Genomic DNA, 21,540 nt, shown 5'->3' with positions numbered 1-21,540 from the left:
AGTGACACCAAATATTTACACATGACTTTACATTTACACCTCCATAGCAATGCCTGATGGTTTTCCTAATTTACTGCTAGCAGTATAATATACAAATAATTTGTTCCTCTGGGTTTTATTTAGATCGGGAAGAATCTTTTAATCCATAATTGTGCCAAGGTGGACACAAGGCATAAAACAATCTCCAAATACACTTTCAATCAAGAAAGGTCATCCTAGCTGGGGAGGAGCATAGAGATATCACAGCAGATCAAACCTGCCTTCATGGTGGAGAAAGGAGTCTCCTGGCACATGCTGTTCTCTGGTGTGCATCACCACACATTCAAAGTCCTTGTGTACAGGTAGTTACAGTGATACACCTCTGCCAAGCAGTGGGTGGGCAAACAAGAAGGCTGGTTTTAATTAGGGGCTCTCTCCATCTCCAAAGAGACCATCCCCATGCAGCCCCAGAGCTCCCTCACCACTGAAAGACATGCTTCTCTTGCAGCATTTAATCTTCTCTTTTGTTCTCCCCAAAATTAACTGCAGAGCCTTTCTACATGAGCCATCATCTGAATATTATTTCACCCCTCCTCTGCATGTTACTCCTTCAAAGACAGAACCTGGGAACCCAGATGACATCCTCTTTCCCTCTCCTTTGCAAGCCTGCTCCTTACAAGCCTGTGATTTACCCACACATTGCCTGAGATGACCCTCATCAGATTCATAGTGGTCATTAATAGGATGAGACCTTCCCCTTCTGCACAGCTCTCCAGCTCCACTGCTGGTGCTCAGCAGCTTTCAAGACCTTCCAGCTCTTCCTGCACAAGCAACTTCCCAGGCTGATCTAGGAGGTAGCAAATTTCCTAAAATATGAAGGCTTTACTGCATCTCCTTTTCTACCATTGCTGCTGGCTTCCTACATAATCCACAAGCCCCCAGCGAGGTGACATGGTCTCTCACTCACAGAAGGAGTCACACAGGCAGGCCTGAGTGGATGAAATGCAACTGCTGCTCACTTCCAGATGCCATGCCTTGTTAGGGCACAAAAACTGTGCAGCAAGCATCTTCCTGCAGGAAAACCCCTCGCCTATCAACCTAGCCAGATTCTTGACCCTTTCCCAATTTCCATGGAGTCCATCACTGTTTGTTTCTCTGCTGCCAGCATGCAAAATCACACAAAATTCTAGCTTCTGGGGGCTAATTTAGAATACTTTTTCCTCACTGGATCATGCCTTTCAGGGCCAAAATGTGAAAGGACAGACACTGTTACCGTGAAGCCAATGGTGATGCCCAGGAGCAAGAAGACAAAGTCCATGTGCTTCTTCAGAAAGTCCTGGATCTCTTGCAGGCAGTCCTGGGAAGAGAGAAACAAATACCCCTTGCAGCACAGCAGCAGCTTGGTGGGGGGGGGGCTTTATCCCCACAACAGCACTTCCACAGCCTCAGTGAGAACAGGAGGCAAGACAGGCGTGCAGCATTGCACAGCTGGGCAGTTCTCCCTTTTTCTGCTGCTGCTGCAACTTGCGGAGACAAACATCTGTGGTATCTTTTCTGTTACTACAACACACCTACAATTTTATTGGTATGATGCATTTTGGACTGTGGGAGATGTGTGCTTACATGTGGGCAAGCAAAAGCTTTTTTCTTTTCACTGAAAAATGGAAAGAAGGAAATGGAAAGATAGAAAAGCAGAGCACACCACCAATGCCAAATGCATTCCCCAAGGTTACTAATGAACAGCTTGGTTTTGCGAGGTGTTGCAAGCATTAATATACATTAGCCTTAAGCATATCAATGGCCTCACAGAAATCCCCGAGGTGTTAGCCAAGATAGACATTTCAGAAATGCAAGACCATGCCCTTGATGAAGGGATTTGCAGAACGAGGAAAAAGCGTTCAAAGCCAGGAGCGAATGTAGTGTGGCCACCAAACTCTGTGGTTTCCTGTGTTACACAAAGGACATCCTCCCACTCACTTCCCCGGCTCCCAAGCAAGGAAAACAGACCACTAAGTGGGAGGAATGAGTTGCCCATACGGTGCCCAGCTTTATTCTGCTCTCCCTTCCTGCTCTTTGAGCCAAGTTCCACCCTGCCCTGGGATGTGACATTCCTGGAGGCTGTGCTTTGAAATGCTGCCCCTGCATGCTGATGTGCACCTGTGCATCACATGTGCTGTTAGCACTTGACATCTTCACCTGACAATGTGTTTATATCGCTGCAGCGGCGTGGCTTTGTTTTTCCTAGAAACACCATATATTGATGCTGGTGGTTTTATCTTCTCTGGTGGAAGAAACATAATCGTATAATAGATATGCTCAGAGAGTAGGAAGTTGTAGCTTCAGTGCACAACAGTCTAACACTGGTGGTTTCCCTAGCAGCCTCACTGAGATAGTTGAAAGAGCTAGAATTAAGAGTACTTGAGGAAGCTACTGCAGGGCATCATCACCTTGCTTCATGAGCTTCTCATTTTAATACCTATTTAATGCTCTGGAGAAAAAGGAATTACATCAAATTCTACATTTGCTGTTAACTGGAACACATTTTAAGTGTCAGAAATTAGTGTCATGTAGAAAAGTCAAACAGTTTTTTTTGTGCTCTGATACATGCCTGTGATATCTCACATTCTCTGCAAACACAGGAGATGAGCAGGAAGTTGGAGGGAAGTGACAGGCTGCAAACACAAGCATTTGGAAAGCTTTCTAGAGCAGTGAAGGAAATTGCATCTGTGGGTCTAAGACCTGCTGATCTGCCAGGGCTCTTCCTCCTAATTGACAGAATCATAGAATGATTTGGGTTGGAAGGGACCTCAAAGATCCCATCCAGTTCCAATCCCCAGCCATGGGCAGGGACACCTTTCCCTAGACCAGGTTGCTCAGAGCTCCATTCCATCTGGCCTTAAACACTGCCAGGGATGGGAAATTGCTAAATTCTCTGGGCAACTTGTGCCAGTACCTCACCACCCTCACAGTAAATAATTTTTTCCTAGTATTTATTCTAAAACTACTGTCAGTTTCAAGACATTCCCCCTTGTCCTGTCATTATATCCTTCTGCAAAAAGTCCCTCTCCATCTTTCTTGCATCTTTCTTCTTTTCTAGAAGGCACAATTAGGTCACCTCCATGCAGTCTCTTTTCCAGGATGAACAGAAGCAATCCTTTCAGCCATTCCTTGTAGGAAAGATGCACTATCCCTCTGATCCTACTGGTGGCCTCCTCTGGACTTGCTCCAGCAGGTCAGTGTCCTTCCTGTGCTGCACCCCAGAGCTGAACACACTACTCCCATACCATGTCCAGTGTTATTGAAACAACAAAACCCCAACAAAACAAATCTCAACCTGTTTCAACCCTAAACCATCAAAAAGCACAATTCTCATTAACACTTTAGCACCAGTGTGGTTTTGATAGCTAGAAAGTAGAGGCACAACCCCACTATGGTGTGGGACAATCCTTTCCCTTACCTGTCCTTCATCATGCACTTGGTCGGGTGGGCATGTCTTGTTCTCAACATTGGTTGTGTCCCCAAAAGGAGAGTGCTTCCCACAGCAAAGGAACTGCAAGAAAGGGAGAAGTTTGCCAGCTGCCCTCCCCTTGCTACCAGCTGCTGCAGCAGGAGGTGCTGGCAATGGGCCCCTGCTGTCCCAGGCAGGGCTATCCAACCAGGGTGGCAAGGAGCAAAGCACATAGGAATCAACAACTGCAATAATGCAGTCTAAATTCAGGGGAGGTGGATGGATCTGGCCTCAAACTTGCTCATGCTCCCCCAGGACTGCTGCCTGGGAGTGGGGCTGAGCCCTTCCTCTGTGGTCATATTAATGCTCACAGTGGCTGCTCCAGAAAGTCCAGGGATCCACAGACTCATATTTCCAGTGCTTGTTATGGGCCGAGGGAATCCCCAGCAACACGTACCGGGGAGCTGGTTTCCTATAGCTGTGGTGCACTGGACAGTTTGGTGCTCTGGCAGAAGGAAAAATAAAAACAGGAGTAGAAAGATTGCTTCTCCATCAATTCAAGTGGCAACTAAAATAAGCAATTGGTGAAGCCAGGCATTGTGCCTGGTTCTCCTTGTCAAATGGGACCCTGGAAGTGCTGCTCCACAACCCTGAGAGCAAGCACTTCCATGCCTGGGCATGGCTCTGAGGGCCACCACCACTACTGCAAAAAGGAACATTTGACCTCTTCTGTGTTTTCAGAAGCACAGATAGAAACAGCTTTGAAAAGTACTTGTTATGATTATTTAAGTACTTGTTATGATGATTAACACAGAAGGATACAAGGAGTTGTGTGGGAGGTGTCTGGAAACAGCTGAGCAGAGCTGACCTCTCCATCCAGCCTTGTGTGTGCCATGAACTCACTCCCCAAACAAGCCCTGCTGTGCGAGGGAATGGCATCTCCTTTACTCAGCAGGGACTCAGGAGTTTCTCACTGTGGGGGACATCCTCACTCATCTCCTGTGGCTTTGGGGGCAAGTGTCCTCCCTGTGCTCTGCGTAACCACCCTTGCCTACCTGCTGAGCTACACAGGCCAACAGCATCCTGGGTAGCAGTTTTTGGGAGCCTGACAGCAGTCTCCAGCTCTGTAAGAGGCCATGTAGCCTCCAGTACTCCTCAGATACAAACTTGAGGATAAATAGGAATAACCACGTGCAAATACTGCTGCTGGACTATGTGGAATTTCTGCCCCCTCCTCTTTACTGGACCAGCTGCATATCGACACTCTTACAACTCAGATAGGGAGCAAGTCACAGGGGCTGCTGAGACAGAAAATACTATGGCAGCTGCAGGGCAGAAGCTTTGCAGATCTTGCACCAAAGTGATGCTCAGAGAGGTGACCCTTTCTTCCTGTTGATAATCTGGTTGGTCAGATCTGAGAAAGGAAGAGTAAGAAGGGAGAAGCAGACTCCATAGCAGGCTGGAGGACTCAGTTCTTGAGGGAAAATGGCATTGCAGCATTCACAAGACAGAGCACATGTGTCAGCCCCAGTCTGCCAAAACCCTCAGAAGATACCCCAGGGCAAAGTTTTCTCCTGCAGCTAAAAGACAACTCACTGCTTCATGGATGGCTGTCAGCTCATGCCTCCTGAAGCTAGAGGTGTTCCTCCTCACCTCCTCGTACACAAAATCATACACATCCATCATGCTGTCTTCCACCTGCAAAGAAAGCAGAGGTCTGTACATACAAAACACTGATCACAGTCGTCTCTGGGGGGAATTGTGCTCTTGATTGCCACAGAAGCTCTCCCCGGTATAGCAATACAAGCAGTACAGCTACTAAAATGACTCCCAGGCAGCAGCAGGAGCTGGTGTGTGACCCGCCAGGCACTAAGAAGCTGGGGTCTCACCAGCTGATGGCTGGAGCTTTTGCCCAGTTTTAGATTTCATGTCAGAGAAGAACTTGGGTGCCTGAAACCACTGTGCCTCTGAGTCTCTCTGCCAGCCAGGGCTGATGCCATCTCCCCATCCTGAAGGTGGAACTGTGAGGAGAGGCACACATGACCAGGAGATGCTAAAATACAAAAAGTGAGAGGACCTCAGAGTGTTGGTTTTATCTAAGTGTCAGAGCCATTTGTCTGAACAGAGTAAAAAAAAATAATAGGAGTGATTCAGTGGTGAGTCAGAACCTAAATATTTACTAAATGTGTGAGAACTCGAAGCTTGACAGATCCCAGCCAACTCCCACTCGGGTGTCAGAGGAAAAAAAAAATATGACAGTTGCCTTCAGTGCCTGGAGTCAAAACCTTATTTCTTCCTTTCATTTTCCCTTGCTTCCTCAGCAGCACCGGTCCGAGTGGGCCTGCAGTCAGTGCTTGTCTTTCAGGAGGGACAATCAATGGGAGAGACAGGCAGAGCGGGTGGCCACGCAGGGAAGTTTCTGGGAACAGAGCCATCTCTCAGTGAGGCTCTGCAGCTCAGTCTAAGGGTTCACACTTGGAAATTCCTCTAAGGCATAAAACTCCAGCACTCTCTGGTCAGGGGTGAAACCAGGATCGTTCAAGGTGGTTACATCTATTACTGCAACATTGCTCTGTCCTGCCCAGCTGTCCAAAACACAAGAAACAAACAGAGGGTGATAACCAGGGAGGAGACGGGGTTTGAGAAGATTATTTGTATCCAGATTGGCTCTGTGCCTCCAGGAATAGAGTTTGAAGGCACATATAAAATTATTTTCCATGGCTATCGATGTGGCATAAGAGTGACCAGTGACAGACAGAGCTCAGATATTACGGGCCAAGAAAAAAATACTCCATAGAAAATGTGTGACACTGAGCTGTCCCACAGAGGTGAGGAAGGAGGATGCTCCTTTTGTCACCCTCGTGTATCAGAGTGCATAAAGTGAGATGGGTTCAACAGTAAGACCAGATTTCTAGATGACTTCTGCACCAACCTTCCCCACAGCAAACCTTATAACCCAATAAAAAGGAAAATATCCAAGCTTTTCTAACTTCTTGTGGGCCATGAAATAGCTTTCCAGAAGCAGCAATTAAATAAATGGATTCAATAAAAGGAACGTCCATTTCTACTGAAGAATTTGATTAAGAAAAATGAAAAAAGAATAATCTTTTGAGCTCCTCTTGTGGAGAAAGGAACAGCAGAGCAGCAGGTTTCTTAACATAAGAGATTATTACCTTTTGACTATCCTGATCCCAGTCTAAGATGTTGGAATAAAAACTATTTTGTGCTGTGACAACATACATATGTGTTTTGGTAAGGGAAACAGTGCTGCATGTAAAATATTTGTCTTTTCATATTTACCATGAGGGTCAGGATGCTGAGCTTTCATCAAAAATTGGATGACTTAGAAAAAAAAAAAAGGGATCAAGCAAGTGGCTATGTTCAAGCAAGGGTTCAAGGGGTGAAAGCAATCCAGAAGTTTAACTACTTTCTAAAGGTCTCTTGAAATCCGGGCAAGGTAGCTGTTTGAATGATAAGAGTGGATAGGAAAGAACTGAAGGAACAAGATTCCCATAACAAAATAGTGGCTGAAAATTATTTCTGCTGTTGAAAACAATAATTGAAGAAACCACAAGCAATCATTTCACAGCCAGCTCAGCTACAGTGATGGAAATGATGATGGTAATCTCCAGGTACATAATGACTATTAAAGACTTCACCTGCACCATTTCTGAGCTTGCTTGTGAGCTGACTTCTCAGTTACCTACTGATTTTTTTCTTCTCATTTTGTCAAGCAGCCTCCAAGAGCTGAAAACATAAGTCATTAAATGGAAAATGTTTAATAGCAATAATTTCCTTTTAGAATGTGTGTCTGGGCAAGCCTAAGAGTACCATTTGCTGATTAGTCATTCTCAGCATTTCTATCTAGCAATTATATCTAGCATTTATATCCAGACATTATTTGAATAGGCTATTCAGATCCTAGTAAGGGAATATCAAATTCTAAATCCATTTTTTAAAGAGTGAATTGCTTGTAGTTCCACCACATCCTCTTTCTGATTTTTCCTAGGATTATTTGATTTTGGAGGGAAAAACTGCTGTTTTCATACAACATAATGGTCTGTTTTCAAAGACTACTGCAGACAGCTTTCACATTTAAATACTTCAGAGGTAGGTAGATAGTAGAAAATCTCAGTATTTATCACTGGCTGTTTCCTTCTGTGCAGAAGACTGTGCCACAGAGCATACAAGAGGTCTGGTTTAATAAGAGAAGACAGGAGAGCAAAACACCACTGAGCTGCCTGAGATGGGGTTATGTTTATACTCAGAGCTGCAGCCAAGCTCTCAAGCATGGGTCATGCACGGCAGCATCTATCCAGCCTAAAATATTGTGCTTGCTCATGCATGCCTGATGATGTAAAAATTAAAGCCTGAAAGCATGAGACAATCACCAGATGGTTTCATGACTTATTTGCAACATAGCTACATCCAGCAGAAGTTCTTGCTCATATTTTCCATTGATCCAGCTCCAAATACAGTGAAGAGCTAGACTGCAGCACTGCTTTGTACTCAATAGCCATCCTCAACAGATTCCCATCACACACTCCCCTGATGGGCAACTTTAAGTCCATTGCCTCAAGACAATTTTCTTTTCCTCTATTGTTGGGGGGAAAAAATATTAAAAATACTCAGGGTGCTTTCTCTCACATTTAAGCAACAGGATGACTGTTGAGTTTGAGTGCTTACACTGATGCTGTTAATAATGTGCTTTAAGATAAAGAGCTGTGCCCCATCACTTAAAGAGTAATTAGCGCACAATGGGCTGATACAGCTGGAGAAGAGAAAGTCCATCTGTTTTTTGAAAGGTCTTTCACTCCTCCCACACATAAACATCATAACAGACAAGTGGCTTTTCCTGTTCCTAGTGATATGCTGTGATCCACTGCTGGAAGAGTTCTGCTGGACAAAGCTCTCCCTTGGAGGGAGACTAAGCCTGCAGTGCTCATCAGTAAGAAACACCATGAGCTGAAGCTAAAGCATCAGCTGGGCTTTGGTTAAGAAAAATCTCCACCTTGAGTGATATGAAGGTCACACCTGAGAGTAACTCTTTCCCTGGAAGAAGCTGGGTGAAATGTTCCAGCTCTAAATCAGGTAAATAATTGCTGCCTCCCACTTCTGTCTGCATTCCTTAATGAAATATTCATTTAGGAATGATATTATGGGTTGCTGGATACAACAAATGGAAAATCACTGAAATGGATGCAGCTGACTCCAACTGACTCAGTAAGTACCATTTTTCACCTTAAGTAAAAGAAAAAAGGAATTTTGAGATTATTTATCATCCTCTAAATCCTTTATCCTCCAAGAAGCAGAATGTATGACTGCAGGAAGACATGTACTCTAAGCTATTAGAGTTCTTGTCTTTGGCTATTAAAGCTAAAGCAAATTTCCACCTGACGTCCTCCAAGAGGAAAACTGACATTTTTGACTTAGGTTATTTATCAGGATAAGTTTTACCTGTAACTGGATTTGGAACAGAAAGATGAGACAAGGTCTGCCTTCAGTTCCCGATGCCTTTGCAAGCCAAAGATGCCAATGAATCCCAATCCTGCTGTCAGTGAATGCCTGTGTCTAGGCAACCTGGAAGTGTCACTTAGGTGGAAACTAATGTAGACTTGTACCAAGAGCAATGGTCTGAGTCTTAATGAACCACCTTTGCAACTGCTGTTGGATAAAAATCCCTCTGCAAAGCTCAAGGAGAACATAGTGAAAGGAGATATCAGGATTGTCTCAAAGACAAAACCACCTTCCTCCTTTCTAATAAACAGGAACACTCTTGACACAGCAGAGGAGGAAGACAAGCGTGGGAAGCAGGAGGAGGATCCTCCTCTCCTATGGGTCTTTGTGCCTTGAGCAGATGCAGTGCAGGCTCAGAAGAAACTGCAACGTCAGCACTTCATGTTCTTTCAGCATCACCAGAGGATGAACTCACCAGCCTCACTCAGAAATGTCCCTCTAGAGGTGGCTACTGCAGACTCTCATGCTCAGCTATGAACCACAAACTAGACGGTTAAGAAGTGGAACTGGAATAAATGAGTGAACTCAGTCAAAACTCTTCCTTGTTCCAGGAAGAAAAACACTTCTGCATTTTGCTGTCTCTGTCTTCCCTTTCCTCCCCAGCGTGCAGAAATGCATGCAATCACAGCGTGTCAGAAACAGGGGTGGGGGCAGATGCAACAGCTTGGGTTTGGGTAAAGCAATGATGCAACTGCAGTGAAACAGAGGAGAGAAAGCCACTCTGGGGGCATTAGTCAGGTTGCAGAGCAACTTCCACCACATGGATCAAACACATGGTAAGATGAGCTTCCCCCATTCAAGCTCAACCAAGTTCCATCTAACACAGTCATTGCAGCTTGCTGAGCATTTTTATTTCCTTCACTGCATATCAGCTTGTCTCCTTTAGAGTCTTTGTCTAGCCAGTCATTCCCAGATGCAGAAATCCAGCCAGTGCTGCAAATCAGAGCAGTCTTTGAGGTCTCCTGTGGAAAATGGCACAAAATAAGAAGGTGCTGCTCCCCCTCTGACTGACAGTGGTCACTGGAGACCACTGATGCCATAAGATCCAGATGAGGCTTTTAGCCAAATGGTTTCATCTTTTTTTCCCCACAGATCTGTATATGCAGACAGATTTTCTATCTATACATACATACATTAAAAAAACCCCAAGCCAAACCCTATGGGCTTCCCTCTACTTTCTGCTATATACACAGAAGAAGACAGGCAAAAAACTGCTGTGGAGCAAAAAATTCGGAAAAAGCAAAAACTCTTTCTCTCCAGCCTCAGCACTTCCATTCCATTCTTGCACAAAACATTTAAAACATGAGAAAGTGCTGAGCTGTTACACTGCTCACCTCCTCATTTCCTATCTCCACATCCCCAAAAGAACAGCCGATTCTAGCTGTGTGGGTGCTATACATCCCTCTTGGCCCATGGGCAGGGGGACATCACAGCCTCATGCTCAGCCAAGCCATAAAACCCAGAGGCCACCTTTGTGCTACTCAGATGTAGCATTGCTCTGTGTCTGTGACATAGCACTAGATGCCTTATAGGGAAGCGCAGAAAACCCAGGCAGGCAGTTAATCAATATCAACAAGGATTTTTTCTCCTAAATCCTCCAAATCTGTGGCTGCACACCTGTGAATGTCACCAGTATATCAAGGTCCTCTTGGAATTTTTTTGGATTAGCTTTTTTATGTTTGCTCTTTGATTGTTGGTTTTTTTTGTTTGTTTGTTTGTTTAAAGAAAACTTTAAATTTTCAGTCCATTTTATAACAGAACTGCAAAGCCAACAAGCTGCCAAGGGTCCACACTGATTCTTTATCTGTCTTTCAAAACATACAAAACAGTAATTTGTGAACACCCGCTCCCCAAAACTGTGGTCAAATTATCTCAGCCATCCCTGAGTCTTTACCTGTAGCACTTGAAACCAGTGCCAAGCAAGACTGCTTCCCAACAGAAAGCACTGAACAACACTGAAAACAAACAGTTTTAGCTTATAAACCAGTGATATCAGCAACAGAGCCAGTCCTGGGGCAGCCCTGTCACCTCTGAATGGGTGGTGGCTGTCCTGCTGCGGTGAGCATCCTACAGGTGCAGGAAGGTTGGATGTGCTGCAGTGATGGCAACTGTCTGAGTGGCCTCAGGTGCCACGGCTGATGCTGCTGGAGACCAGAGCTGCAGCTCCAGCTCTGCCACAGAAAGCAGCAGAAATGGGGCCGCGTGGGTTCAGCACTGGGGCAGCCATAAATTATAGAACCCGTGAGTGAAAATGCCTGTGTGGAGGCTCAGACAAAGGAGAGCAGTGTCTCGCTGGGGAGAGTGGGCTGCCACTGGGTGGTGAGAACATAAACACTAGGAAAGAGGCACAGTATTTAAAAACGTTAAGGAAGAGGGAGGGGTTTTCCCCCATTTTTGTTTTTCCCATGGAGTTCAGAGACTGGGAAAAGCTCAGTGCTTTTAAAGCAATTGTGCCTCCTAGATAAGAGTAAGAGCAAGGAGCATGTCAGATAATTCACAGTGTTTTCACAGCAACATCAGTGATTTTGTAAATGCTCTTGGAAGACCCCTGTGAGAAGCTACAATCCTGATCCAGCCCCCCTGCATCAAAGCCTGAAAGGAATCTACCTGTATGCTTCAGTCTGGTTTCAGAAAACACCTGAGCACACCTTCAGCTTGTGTTTAAATCCCATTAAAATCTCTAGGATTTCAGCCTGCATTTAATCATTTAAGTTGCCCCAACACACACCAGAGGCAGCAATGGCAGACACAAACACACCCTAGGAAATCCACAAAGGAAGGACCTCTACAGTCTCACTTAAGAAATTAACTGGGAAGTGATGGGCCGTTCCTTACATACCTGCAGAAATGAGATGCATGTGCTGGTTTTATGCACGGTAAGAGATGATTTCCCTCCTGGAGACCCAGGCAAAGCTGCCTCTGGCTTTGCAAAGGTGCTGCTTGGAAGGGAGACCCACAGACAGAAGACCAGTGCTGGTTCCATATGCAGAGAAGGGAGGAGGGAAGTTGCTTTGTTCAAGAAGAAGACCCAAGTGTGGCAATGTTTGTTATTTAACAGCTGCAGCTGTTAATTCCAGCTGTATACTCCAGCCTTTCTAATGGGTTAGAAAATCACCATCTCAAAAGGTACCACCTTGCTTGCTAACAAAGCATGGAAGACTCCATTTCTACTTCCCAGCATGAGGAGGGGACAGCAGACAAATTCCTCTGAAGGAAGCAGAGCAAGGCTGCAGGAGAATCATGATGTAGACAAATGGCTGTTATTAATTCCCTGCCCATAAAAAGCTAAATCCTTGCATTTATTCTTGAAGTACAAGCAGCACAGCACAGAGGGGCTAATGCCTTTCCACTCATATGGAGCCAAAAGCCACAGGTGAAACTCATTTTGAAATCACTCAGCAACCTGAGAAACCACTTGATAATTAAGAGATTACCATATCATTGCAGCTAGTGCAAATTCAAACAACCTCTTCATTCAGAGGACATGAGGAATCAGGCCTTTACAGAAATATGGATAACTATTTGCACCAGTTTCAAATTCCTGAGTTGGGAAATTGTAATTTAATCCATTTTACACTTTTACTTATGAATAAATCTCTGTAAATAAAATGCTCATTCTGTTGCAAAACTCCTTCTATGTTGCAGCAATTTTAGTGTCACTGACTCACCCTACCATCCTGGCTTATGGGGCCAGGGCCACAGGGTTGCTGGAAGAAGCTGCTGCAGAAAAAGGGAACAGCAGAAGTTGATGTGGAATAGAAACTCCTCTGGCCTCTTTCACAGCAGGGCCCAGAACATAACCCCAAACCTCAGGTTCAGCAAGGCCAAGTGCCAGGCCCTGTACTTTGGTCAGCTGAGGTCAACAACCTCATGCAGCACTACAGGCTTAGATAACAGTGCCTGGAAAGGGGCCCAGTGGAAAAGGACCTAGGTGTGCTGGGTAAGAGCTGACAATGAGCCAGCATGTGCCCAGGTGGCCAAGAAGGCCTAGGGCATCCTGGCTTGTATCAAAAATAGTGTGGCCAGCAGGGCTAGGGCAGTGATTGTCCCTCTGTACTGGGTACTGCTGGGGCCACACCTAGATGGCCATGCCCAGTGCTGGGCCCCTCACTGCAAGAAAGACATTGAAGTACTGGAGCATGTCCAGAGAGGGGCAATGGGGCTGGTGAAGGGTCTGGAGAGGAAATTCAGTGAGACAGAGCTGGGGGTAGTTTAGCCTGGAGAAAAGGAGGCTCAGGAGAGACCTTATTGCTCTCTGCAACTACCTTGAAAGAGCTTGTAGCATAGCGAGGGTTTGTCTCATCTCTTAGGCAACAAGTGACAGCATAAGAGCATCAAGCTGTTCCAGGTTCAGGCTGGACATCAAGAAGAATTTCTTCACTGAAGGGGTGGTCAGGCATTGGAATGGGTTGCCCAGGAAGGTGGTAGAGTCACTGTCCCTGGATATGTTCAAGAAATAACTGAACATGCATGTCTCTCCTACATCCCTCTCTGCATTCCACATCCCTGCTCTTTTTGGCCATGCTGTGAATGCCAGAGGGACCTCACTTACACAGACAGCAGTTTGTGGGAGAGGAACTGCCACAAAAATAACTTTGGAAAACAAGACTCAGCTCTTCAGCTTCAGGAGCTAGGATTTCCTAATGTGGCTGAAAACCATCCGAAAACCTCATGATTTCTGTGGTTACCACAGGAGTTCCAGCAAAGACCTTGCATAGAGGTCATCCCATCCCCTCTGCCCTCCCATGCACGTCAGTCTCTCATTTGCTACTATCCTTCCTCAGACAGGTTTGCAACACTTCCCTACCAAGACCACATCTCCCACTGAGAGGAGAAACAATTGGGATGCAACCTTTTAGGATAAAGCATGATAAATCTCAGGTTCATGACTGCTGCATGTCTGGCATACATCACAAGAAAACAGACTACGGTGACATCGAGTCCATCTGGAATGTGGATAACTTGAAATTAAAACATTTGACATCTGCCTGAAAGAATTCATCCAGAAGCTACAGTAAGTCATGAAAGTATAAAAGAATGGGAAATTGGAAGATTAATTTTGTTTACAGTGCCCAGGTCTGAGAATATAAAATATTTACAAATAACTCTTCCTTTCTCCCTGCCCAGCTTCTCTGTAGGAAGTACTGTAAAAAAAGACCCTAAAAGGGCCACACAGGCAAAAAGGGCGTCTTGTTTTCATCATATTCAAACTACATTTCTACCTATTGTCTCTTGATAATACCATGAAAACAATTTTTCAACTGAGTATTGGGGCTTACTGTTTCAGATGATTTTCTGTGAGAGGGTTCTGCTTTATGAAGAAAATGTAGATTTTTTTCTTTAATCTTTTTTTTTTCCAACAGGAGTAAACCACTGAAGCATCTGCCATGGATCAGTGCAGGGGAGACTTTCCATCCCCAGCTTGCAAAGGGAGGGGAGGACTCTGCTTTCAGTGCTGCCTGTGTTCGGCACCTTGCTAGCAGGGAGGGAGAGGACAGGAACTACTGACACCAGCTCCCAGCTGGCATTTCCAAAATGAACAGCCTAATTTTATGTCTGGCATGGAAAATCAATGTATTTTTCATGGGAAAAATTGAAATTTTTGTTCTAGCCATGAACGTGGGGGCAGTACCCCTCGGTGCTCTTAGTGATTCAGGCATGTGTAATGGCCATACTCATCCATATTCAGTTTTACATCCTCAGTTCTGTTCCTTTCTTGATAGCTGTGTACCTCCCATCAGGCTGGGTTTGATTTTCTCCCCCCAGATTACCACAATCAACTATTTTTGAGAGTACTGAAATGCAGTAGGCAGCACAGGATACCTGCTTGAATTTGGTTCTTTCTCTTGAGAAAGACAAGCAAACAAACAGCTCTATAATGAGACTTCAGAAGTCTTATCCCTATTTCATTCAATTTTCTGTATCACTGTCCTGTCCTGGAGGAGCAGACACATCTGCATTTCTTTCAGTCACCTGTATTTTTCTCTCACATCTGCATTTCTCTCTCTAGTGAGACAGGTTACTTTTCAGTTGAGACTAAATTTACACATGTTCTGTAAGTGACACTTCTAATTAAATCTTCCTCATTTATATTCCCTGCTTTTCCTTGTATTTTAGGAAGCAGAGAAACACAAGATGGTCTCTAAGGGTATTTTTTTCTGTTATCAGAAACACTCCTGGTTTTGTTTGCCCAGAAAGTCAACCTTTTACAAACCCCCCTAATTTTGCCTAGTGGAAGTTGAACCAATTACCAAAGCTAACCATAACCATGGATGCATTTGTGAGCAGAGCACTCAGAGCAAAAAACCCAATGAAAATAATTTGAAGTAAAAACAGATGTACTGATTAAGAGACATATGAAGCAATACTCCTTTAAATATTTTCAGCAAAATATTTTTTGCATGGCACATCCTTGGTTCAAAATCTATTTTTCTTGCAGTCTTTTTATGCCCTACACCATGTATGTGGATTAACAGTAAAACTAAATAGTCTACTTAGAAAACACAATTTCACAATGCCAACCAGACAGTTTCTGGTGCCCTTTCTTCTTCACTGACATGGCCTGTGCTTCAATCTACAATTTAATGTCGGCAGAAGAAGAAGGAAAGTGTGCTCCCTTCTGTGCTGGTCATGAAAACCAAATTATTTCCATATTAAACTGTTAGCGGGAATGTAATAAATGTTGATAGTTTTGCCTGAAACAATAAGAAAAAAAAAACAAAGAGGCTGTGGAAAGACATTTTTTCATGGATGTCTCAGCTTTGATTGAATCCACTTCAGCCAGTTAAGCCTACAGATAAAAGATGCTGTTGTGCTAACATTTCCAAAGCAGTTGTACAAATTCACAGAGGAAAAACCCAGGGAGAACATTAAAGGCAAAGGCACCAGCAGTTGCCACCAGCAGACACCTGGGACACAAGCTGCTGGCATCTGAAAAAGCATTGCTTTGTGCTTGCTGGGTTTTTATGCTGCTACCTTGGCTAACAGCAGGTCAAAAATCTCCTTGGCCAACAGCTCCTACCTTGGCCAACAACTTTAGCTTAGTCCAGTGTAGCCACATGCACATCTCAAAGGATTTTCAACTACTTTGGGCACTGGCCAGCTCTGGGAAAACTTTCTAGAGAAGCAGGACTTTATCTCTCACCTTAACCTTTGCTTTCACTTTCAGAAAGACTGGGTTTTAATTTATGCAGAGGACACTAAACCATTACAGGGCAGGGCTTCTTGTGCCTGCAAAGGCAATTGCCACAGTCCTAGTATGGACTGAGTCTCTGGGATTTTGATGGAGTTGTGCTCCTCCATCACAGAAAGAAATCTCAAGGCCAGCCTTCTGACACTTCAGACTGGTCTTTGACCACCCCCAGTATATGTAACCGTAAAAAGATTGAGCTGGCAGCATCAATCCCTAATTCACTGGGATGATGTTTCACATTACATTCTCGTTGGTGCCCAGAACATTGAAGGTTATTGCATGTGCCCAGGACTGGGGAGGAGCAAAGTAGAGACAAGGACTGAGCCACTGCATGAAACACCTATCAAAGTCCCAAGCACTTCTCTGAATTATTTAGGTACTCGCCAAAAATACTAGTGTTCTGCTTTCAAAAGAAAGATGTCATGATTTTTTTACACTCCCGAGTCTCTTAAATTTTGTATTTTTTGAGTGCAGGGATGTAAAAAGGGGAATAAAGACCAATTAACCCAGCACCTTGCATCTCCCACATCACCAATCTACCCAGCATCAGCAAGCTCTGGGTTAAAAATTCAAACCCCAACTTTCTTCCAAATTCAGCCTCCTATAATCTTCTCTTTCTGGCCCAGCCTCATAGTGACCCAAAACACCATTTTTTACTCTTGTGTTTTTCATGTACCACTGCTGCATGTTAGTAAACACATCTCCTGGGTGCTTCCCCTGGCTTTCAAATAGAGGCTCCCAATTGACATTAGCAGGAATTAGGACCAGCTGGAAATGACTTTTCAAAAGTCAAGCATCATATTTAAAACAAAACAAAACAAAGCAAACATCTCCTGACCAAAAAAAAAAAAAAAAAAAAAAAAAAAAAAAAAAAAAAAAAAAAATCCCAAAGCTAAGGAGACTTGCATTTTGTTTTGCCTTCAGCACAAAGCATTTGCCCTGCATGAGCTTTTCCATGGGCTTCTCCTTTCAGATGATCCCATTGAAGAGGTATCTGATGAAGGTGACCCTGATCTTTCAAAGGACTAATGCAACAGGGCATGGATCTGATAGACCTCAATATGGATGGCTTAATTAACACCAGATGTCCCTTTTATGGGAGGAATAGTTGCTATGAAAAAAATCTCTGACTAGATGATGGTAGTATTTCCTAGCAGCCAACACTCACCTCCATGCTGTGTGTGTATCTCCAGCAGGCAGCTGGGATCAATCCACAAAAGGCCAGAGCAAAACAGAAAAATCCCTGAGGATAAAAAGGAAAAATACCAACAATTACAGCCTGGGGAGAAAAATACCCATTTGCAAACACAATCAGGACATATTTAATATGCTTGTTTGAACAAGTTGCATTAAAGATCACCTTTTAATATCCCTCATAAGGTCAGTTACTTAAAAGAAATTAGATGGACAATAATGTGGTTCTCCATGAGGAGCCCTCTAATTACACTGCAGCCAATTGAAGAGTTTGACCAAAAAACCAGGCAGCTTCCTGCAGAGCAGTTAATCCATTCTGCCCAAATTCCTCTTGGACAAAGAAAAGGAGGTATAAAACATTGTATTTACAGTACGCTTCCCTTCTGCTGCAGGACTGTGCTCCATAATCATGGGATTCAATCCCCTGCATTTAAAACTTGGCTACTGGCTTCAAAGAGGGAGAAACCCACACAAATAGCCCACAAAGAAAGAAATAACTGGGACAGAGATAGAAATCAACCTGCTCTGGAAGAAGAGTTGGACTTACTCTGTGAGCAAGGTGGCAGCTGCACAGCCAAGCTGCTTTCCTTAGATCAGCACCATTCTAGTTAGACAACAGGATGACAGAAATATAATCAAGGCCAGAAACTGACCCTGAAGTGTCTAAACAATAACAACAATGATGCAGGACATGGCTTGACTTTTGTCTTCTTCCTTAGGCTTGCAGAGCTGGAAGTTACATGCTTTGTGTTTTTATTTGAACAAATCTGGACCAAAAATCCCACACCCTGATATAAAAAGCACTCGCCTGCTGTGACAGCTGGACCAAATGATCTTGTTCACATTTAAAAGAAAAAAATGAAAGGAAAAGTGCCTGTAAAGCCTTTGAAGGCTAAATGGGCTCATCCAATATGAATCCATTCCAGCTTAGCCTTGGAATGACAAAAGGTGATGAATAAGCATCGGTTGAAAATTAATGCCCTTACAAGTATTTCCATTAAACTGTGCCTCTTTCAACACAACATTACGTGGGAAACTTACCCAGCTGACTGCACCTTATTTTGATTTCTAATTTTTTTCTATGACTGTTTTCATTGTATGCTATAGTTGAAATAACTTGGAAAAGTTTAAACCTTTCATGAAATTTTACCAAATTCAAGCTTAAGAGAGGAAGAAGAACATTGCTTCTACCAGTTCTGCTTCACAAAAAATAAATTGCTTAAAAGATATAGTTAAAAAAAAAAAGCTCCAAACTCATGCATAAGCAGCAAGAAAGGAAAATGTATTACTTCAAATCCTGGAAATGAAAGTGAATGTGCCAGTAAAATCCTTTCGCTGGCTCTTGTCCATCTGCTCTGTTTCTCTGCCGTGCCTGGGGACTTTGCTCCTGGAACAAGACTGCTACTGGTATTCACCACTTTTTTTGGGGCCATCTTGTTTCAGGCTCTGCATCAGACACTGGGGAAAACCCTGGTACAGCTCTTATGAAAAATCTTAAATTATGTATGCCCAGTCTCTCCTTTCATTTATTTTTTTGGCAGCTGCCTGGCCATATAGCTAATGAGATCACTCGTTGCCTTGCTAGGAGCTAAAATGAGATTACCCGAGACCCTAAAGAAGATGAGAGGAAAAGTCTGATCAAACACTGACAAGGTGGTTACAAGTCATGAAGATGTGGAAGAGCACACAGGGCAAGATATCTCAGACCAAAACCCAACTGGAGTGGGGGGTTCAACCCTGCAGGTACAGCACAAACTGAAGGGAGGAGGTGAGGTTACACAGGCATGTCAGGATGCGCCTCATAGGACCAGATCCTGCATTTTGCACTGCCTCCAACAACTTCCCCACCAAACAAACAGCATTTTCACCACAATCAAGCTCAAAGACAAGAAAATCTAAAAAAAAGAAAATTAATCAGATGGAAAAAACAGCACTGATGTGACCATTCTTCTGCATATCATTCCATTAAAGTTTTCATTCAGGTGATCCACCATGAACCCAGAGAGCATGAGCAATAGGATGCCAGTGACAGCCCAGATTCCTTCCCCTGTGCTCTCCCCTTCCTTCCCTACCAGCTCCAGCACTTACAACATCTCTCTGGGGCCAGAAGCCCTAGCAGATAAAAGTACTCTTTCTCATCTTTCCTTCCTCAGCTCCACCCCACATCTCAGTCCTTCAGCATCAGCTTTCCCTTTATTTCTGTCTGGTTTCTCTGGAAATACCAAGATGCAGCCCCTTGGGAAGCTCCCCCTCCATCCAGCTGGTGCACAGCAATTACATGGCTCCGAGAACATCTTATAAATGAATTATAGCCTGCTTTTTCCCTTCCCAGCCAAAAGGTTTTTGGAATAGCAACTTTCTAATTACATTAGAAGACATTCAGAGAAAAAAGAAAAAGGCAATGTGCAGTTTGCATACAAAATGTGGAAGGGTTGAGGCTGGTTCACCATCTCCCAGACCCTTGGAGCTACTTGGAGCCAGCCACAGGTTGCTGCCTGCTCCCTTTGCAAGAGACAGCCACATCAGCCCTGTGGAGGGCTGTCACCAGGCAGACCTCAATTACTCTTTTATGAATGACCTTTTTTCCATCCTTGCTGCAAGGAACAATTTATCTTTGACAGATTTGGCAGAATCCACAGGAACAGCACCCTGTCTGTTGGCTGCTGTTTCTTTTGCACCTTTCTGATGCTTCCCCTTTGGTGAAGGGGGCCTGCTTTGGATAAGGGAGAGATATTTTAGCTCATACTGTGCTCTCTAGCTGTGTTCTGCCAAACTCCCACACTTCCAGGGAAGGAGCAGACCGCCCTGCTCTGCTCCAGCTGTTTTTTGGTGCTGCTGTAGTCATTGCAAAGGCCAGATTCCTGCCAGATTGCAGAGACCAGGGAAAGGGGGGGCAAACTTCAGATGGTATCCATCAGGTTGTGTCCCTCTTTGCCTGACCTAGTTCATCTAAAAGCATGCAATGTTTTTGCCCTTCCACAGAGCAAAAATGAGTCAGTGACATCAGTCCAAAAGAGGAACCTGTCCTTGGTACCAGCTCTGCCACTGGCATACAGATGCCTCACTCAGAAGTGTTGCACCATGAGGGAGAGCACAGGAGGCAGATTAAATTAGAAAGGAAGATGCTGAAGTGTGCTGCAGTGATATTAAGGACCCTCTACACACTGGCCTACACCTGGGTATAATAAAGCAAACAGCCTGTGCTATATGCTGGCCCTACTAGCGCATCAATCTTGATGAAAAACTGTTTTTAGTTTTTATAGTTTTAGACTATAAAGTTCAGATATGAGAATTTCAGCTGGCATGTTGCTCCCTATTTTTGTCTTTTCTTTCCCTTTCTCTGTCTGACCAGGTAACAACACATGGTGCTTTAAACCAGTGCCAGAGTCTTTCCCTTATGCAAACAGGAAAAATTCTGTTTTCCTTCCTTTTCCTCCCCTTCAATAGCGACATGGCCCCTCCAGGGGCTATAAAGCTGCAGGATATTTACATTCAGGATTGACTGCATGATGGGCCATGGATCACAAGAAAGCAGAGTTTGCCTGGGCTGGAGGGCAGTCAATAAGCCTGTTGCTATTCTCCCTGTTTAAGAGGAGCTTTAGTTGTAATAATGCTGGATTTTAGAACACAATTTTTTATCCCTAAGTTCCCAAGTACTTTCTTGGAACCAGCTTACTTACAAGCAGCACTGGATGCACAGTAGCATCTGGTCTCTTGATGCTGCTAATGCAGCTAGAAGACAATCTCCTGAGACCTGTGTGCTTAAACCAGTTTGACCTGTCCTGGTTTCTAACCACTGTTATTAGAACAGCACCAGTAAGGCCTGTAAAGACCAGAGACTCCTCCTCTGTAGGTACACAAACCTCCAGATAGCCAGGCAGCATGACGATATACAATCCAAAAAAAAAAACAAAACAAAACAAAACAAAAAAAAAACCAAAAAAACAAAAAAAACCCCACAAAACCCAAAAAAAAAAAAAAAACCCACCACCCAAAATGCTCCTGTAAGCCCAATCTGTACACTTGTCTGCTTTTCCCCAGGGTGGCTGGTTTACCAAGTGGGATTGTGGTGGGCCAGCCACATCGATGCAGACATCCCCCATGCACGGCTTGGTTTCCTGGACAGCCACAGGTGTCAAGCAAATAGTCTGGTGTCCTCCCTCTTTGATTAAAGAGTTAATTAAATGGTCTTCTAAATAAGACACACTCT

General features: G+C 44.2%; 1 protein-coding gene across 3 annotated transcripts in view; it reads right to left on the bottom strand.

Moving 5' to 3' along the window:
• The window catches only part of TSPAN32 (tetraspanin 32), a 30,651-nt gene that overhangs the window by 3,129 nt on the left and 5,982 nt on the right, over nucleotides 1–21,540 (bottom strand). Inside the window, exons 4-7 of one of the 3 annotated variants that reach the window (XM_053946847.1) lie at nucleotides 17,305–17,379; nucleotides 5,024–5,125; nucleotides 3,437–3,529; nucleotides 1,253–1,336 (exon numbers count right to left, since the gene is read on the bottom strand). In XM_053946847.1, coding sequence (XP_053802822.1) covers nucleotides 1,253–1,336; nucleotides 3,437–3,529; nucleotides 5,024–5,125; nucleotides 17,305–17,379 — 354 coding nt within the window. The remainder of the gene's footprint in view (nucleotides 1–1,252; nucleotides 1,337–3,436; nucleotides 3,530–5,023; nucleotides 5,126–17,304; nucleotides 17,380–21,540) is intronic. The other 2 variants (XM_053946848.1, XM_053946849.1) reach the window with 2 other exon arrangements.

This window comes from Vidua chalybeata, chromosome 6 (genome assembly GCF_026979565.1).
Source record: "Vidua chalybeata isolate OUT-0048 chromosome 6, bVidCha1 merged haplotype, whole genome shotgun sequence".
In the NCBI taxonomy this organism is placed as follows: domain Eukaryota; kingdom Metazoa; phylum Chordata; class Aves; order Passeriformes; family Viduidae; genus Vidua; species Vidua chalybeata.
The sequence above is the reverse complement of the archived record's forward strand: the minus strand, read 5'-3'. Positions and strand labels throughout refer to the sequence as shown.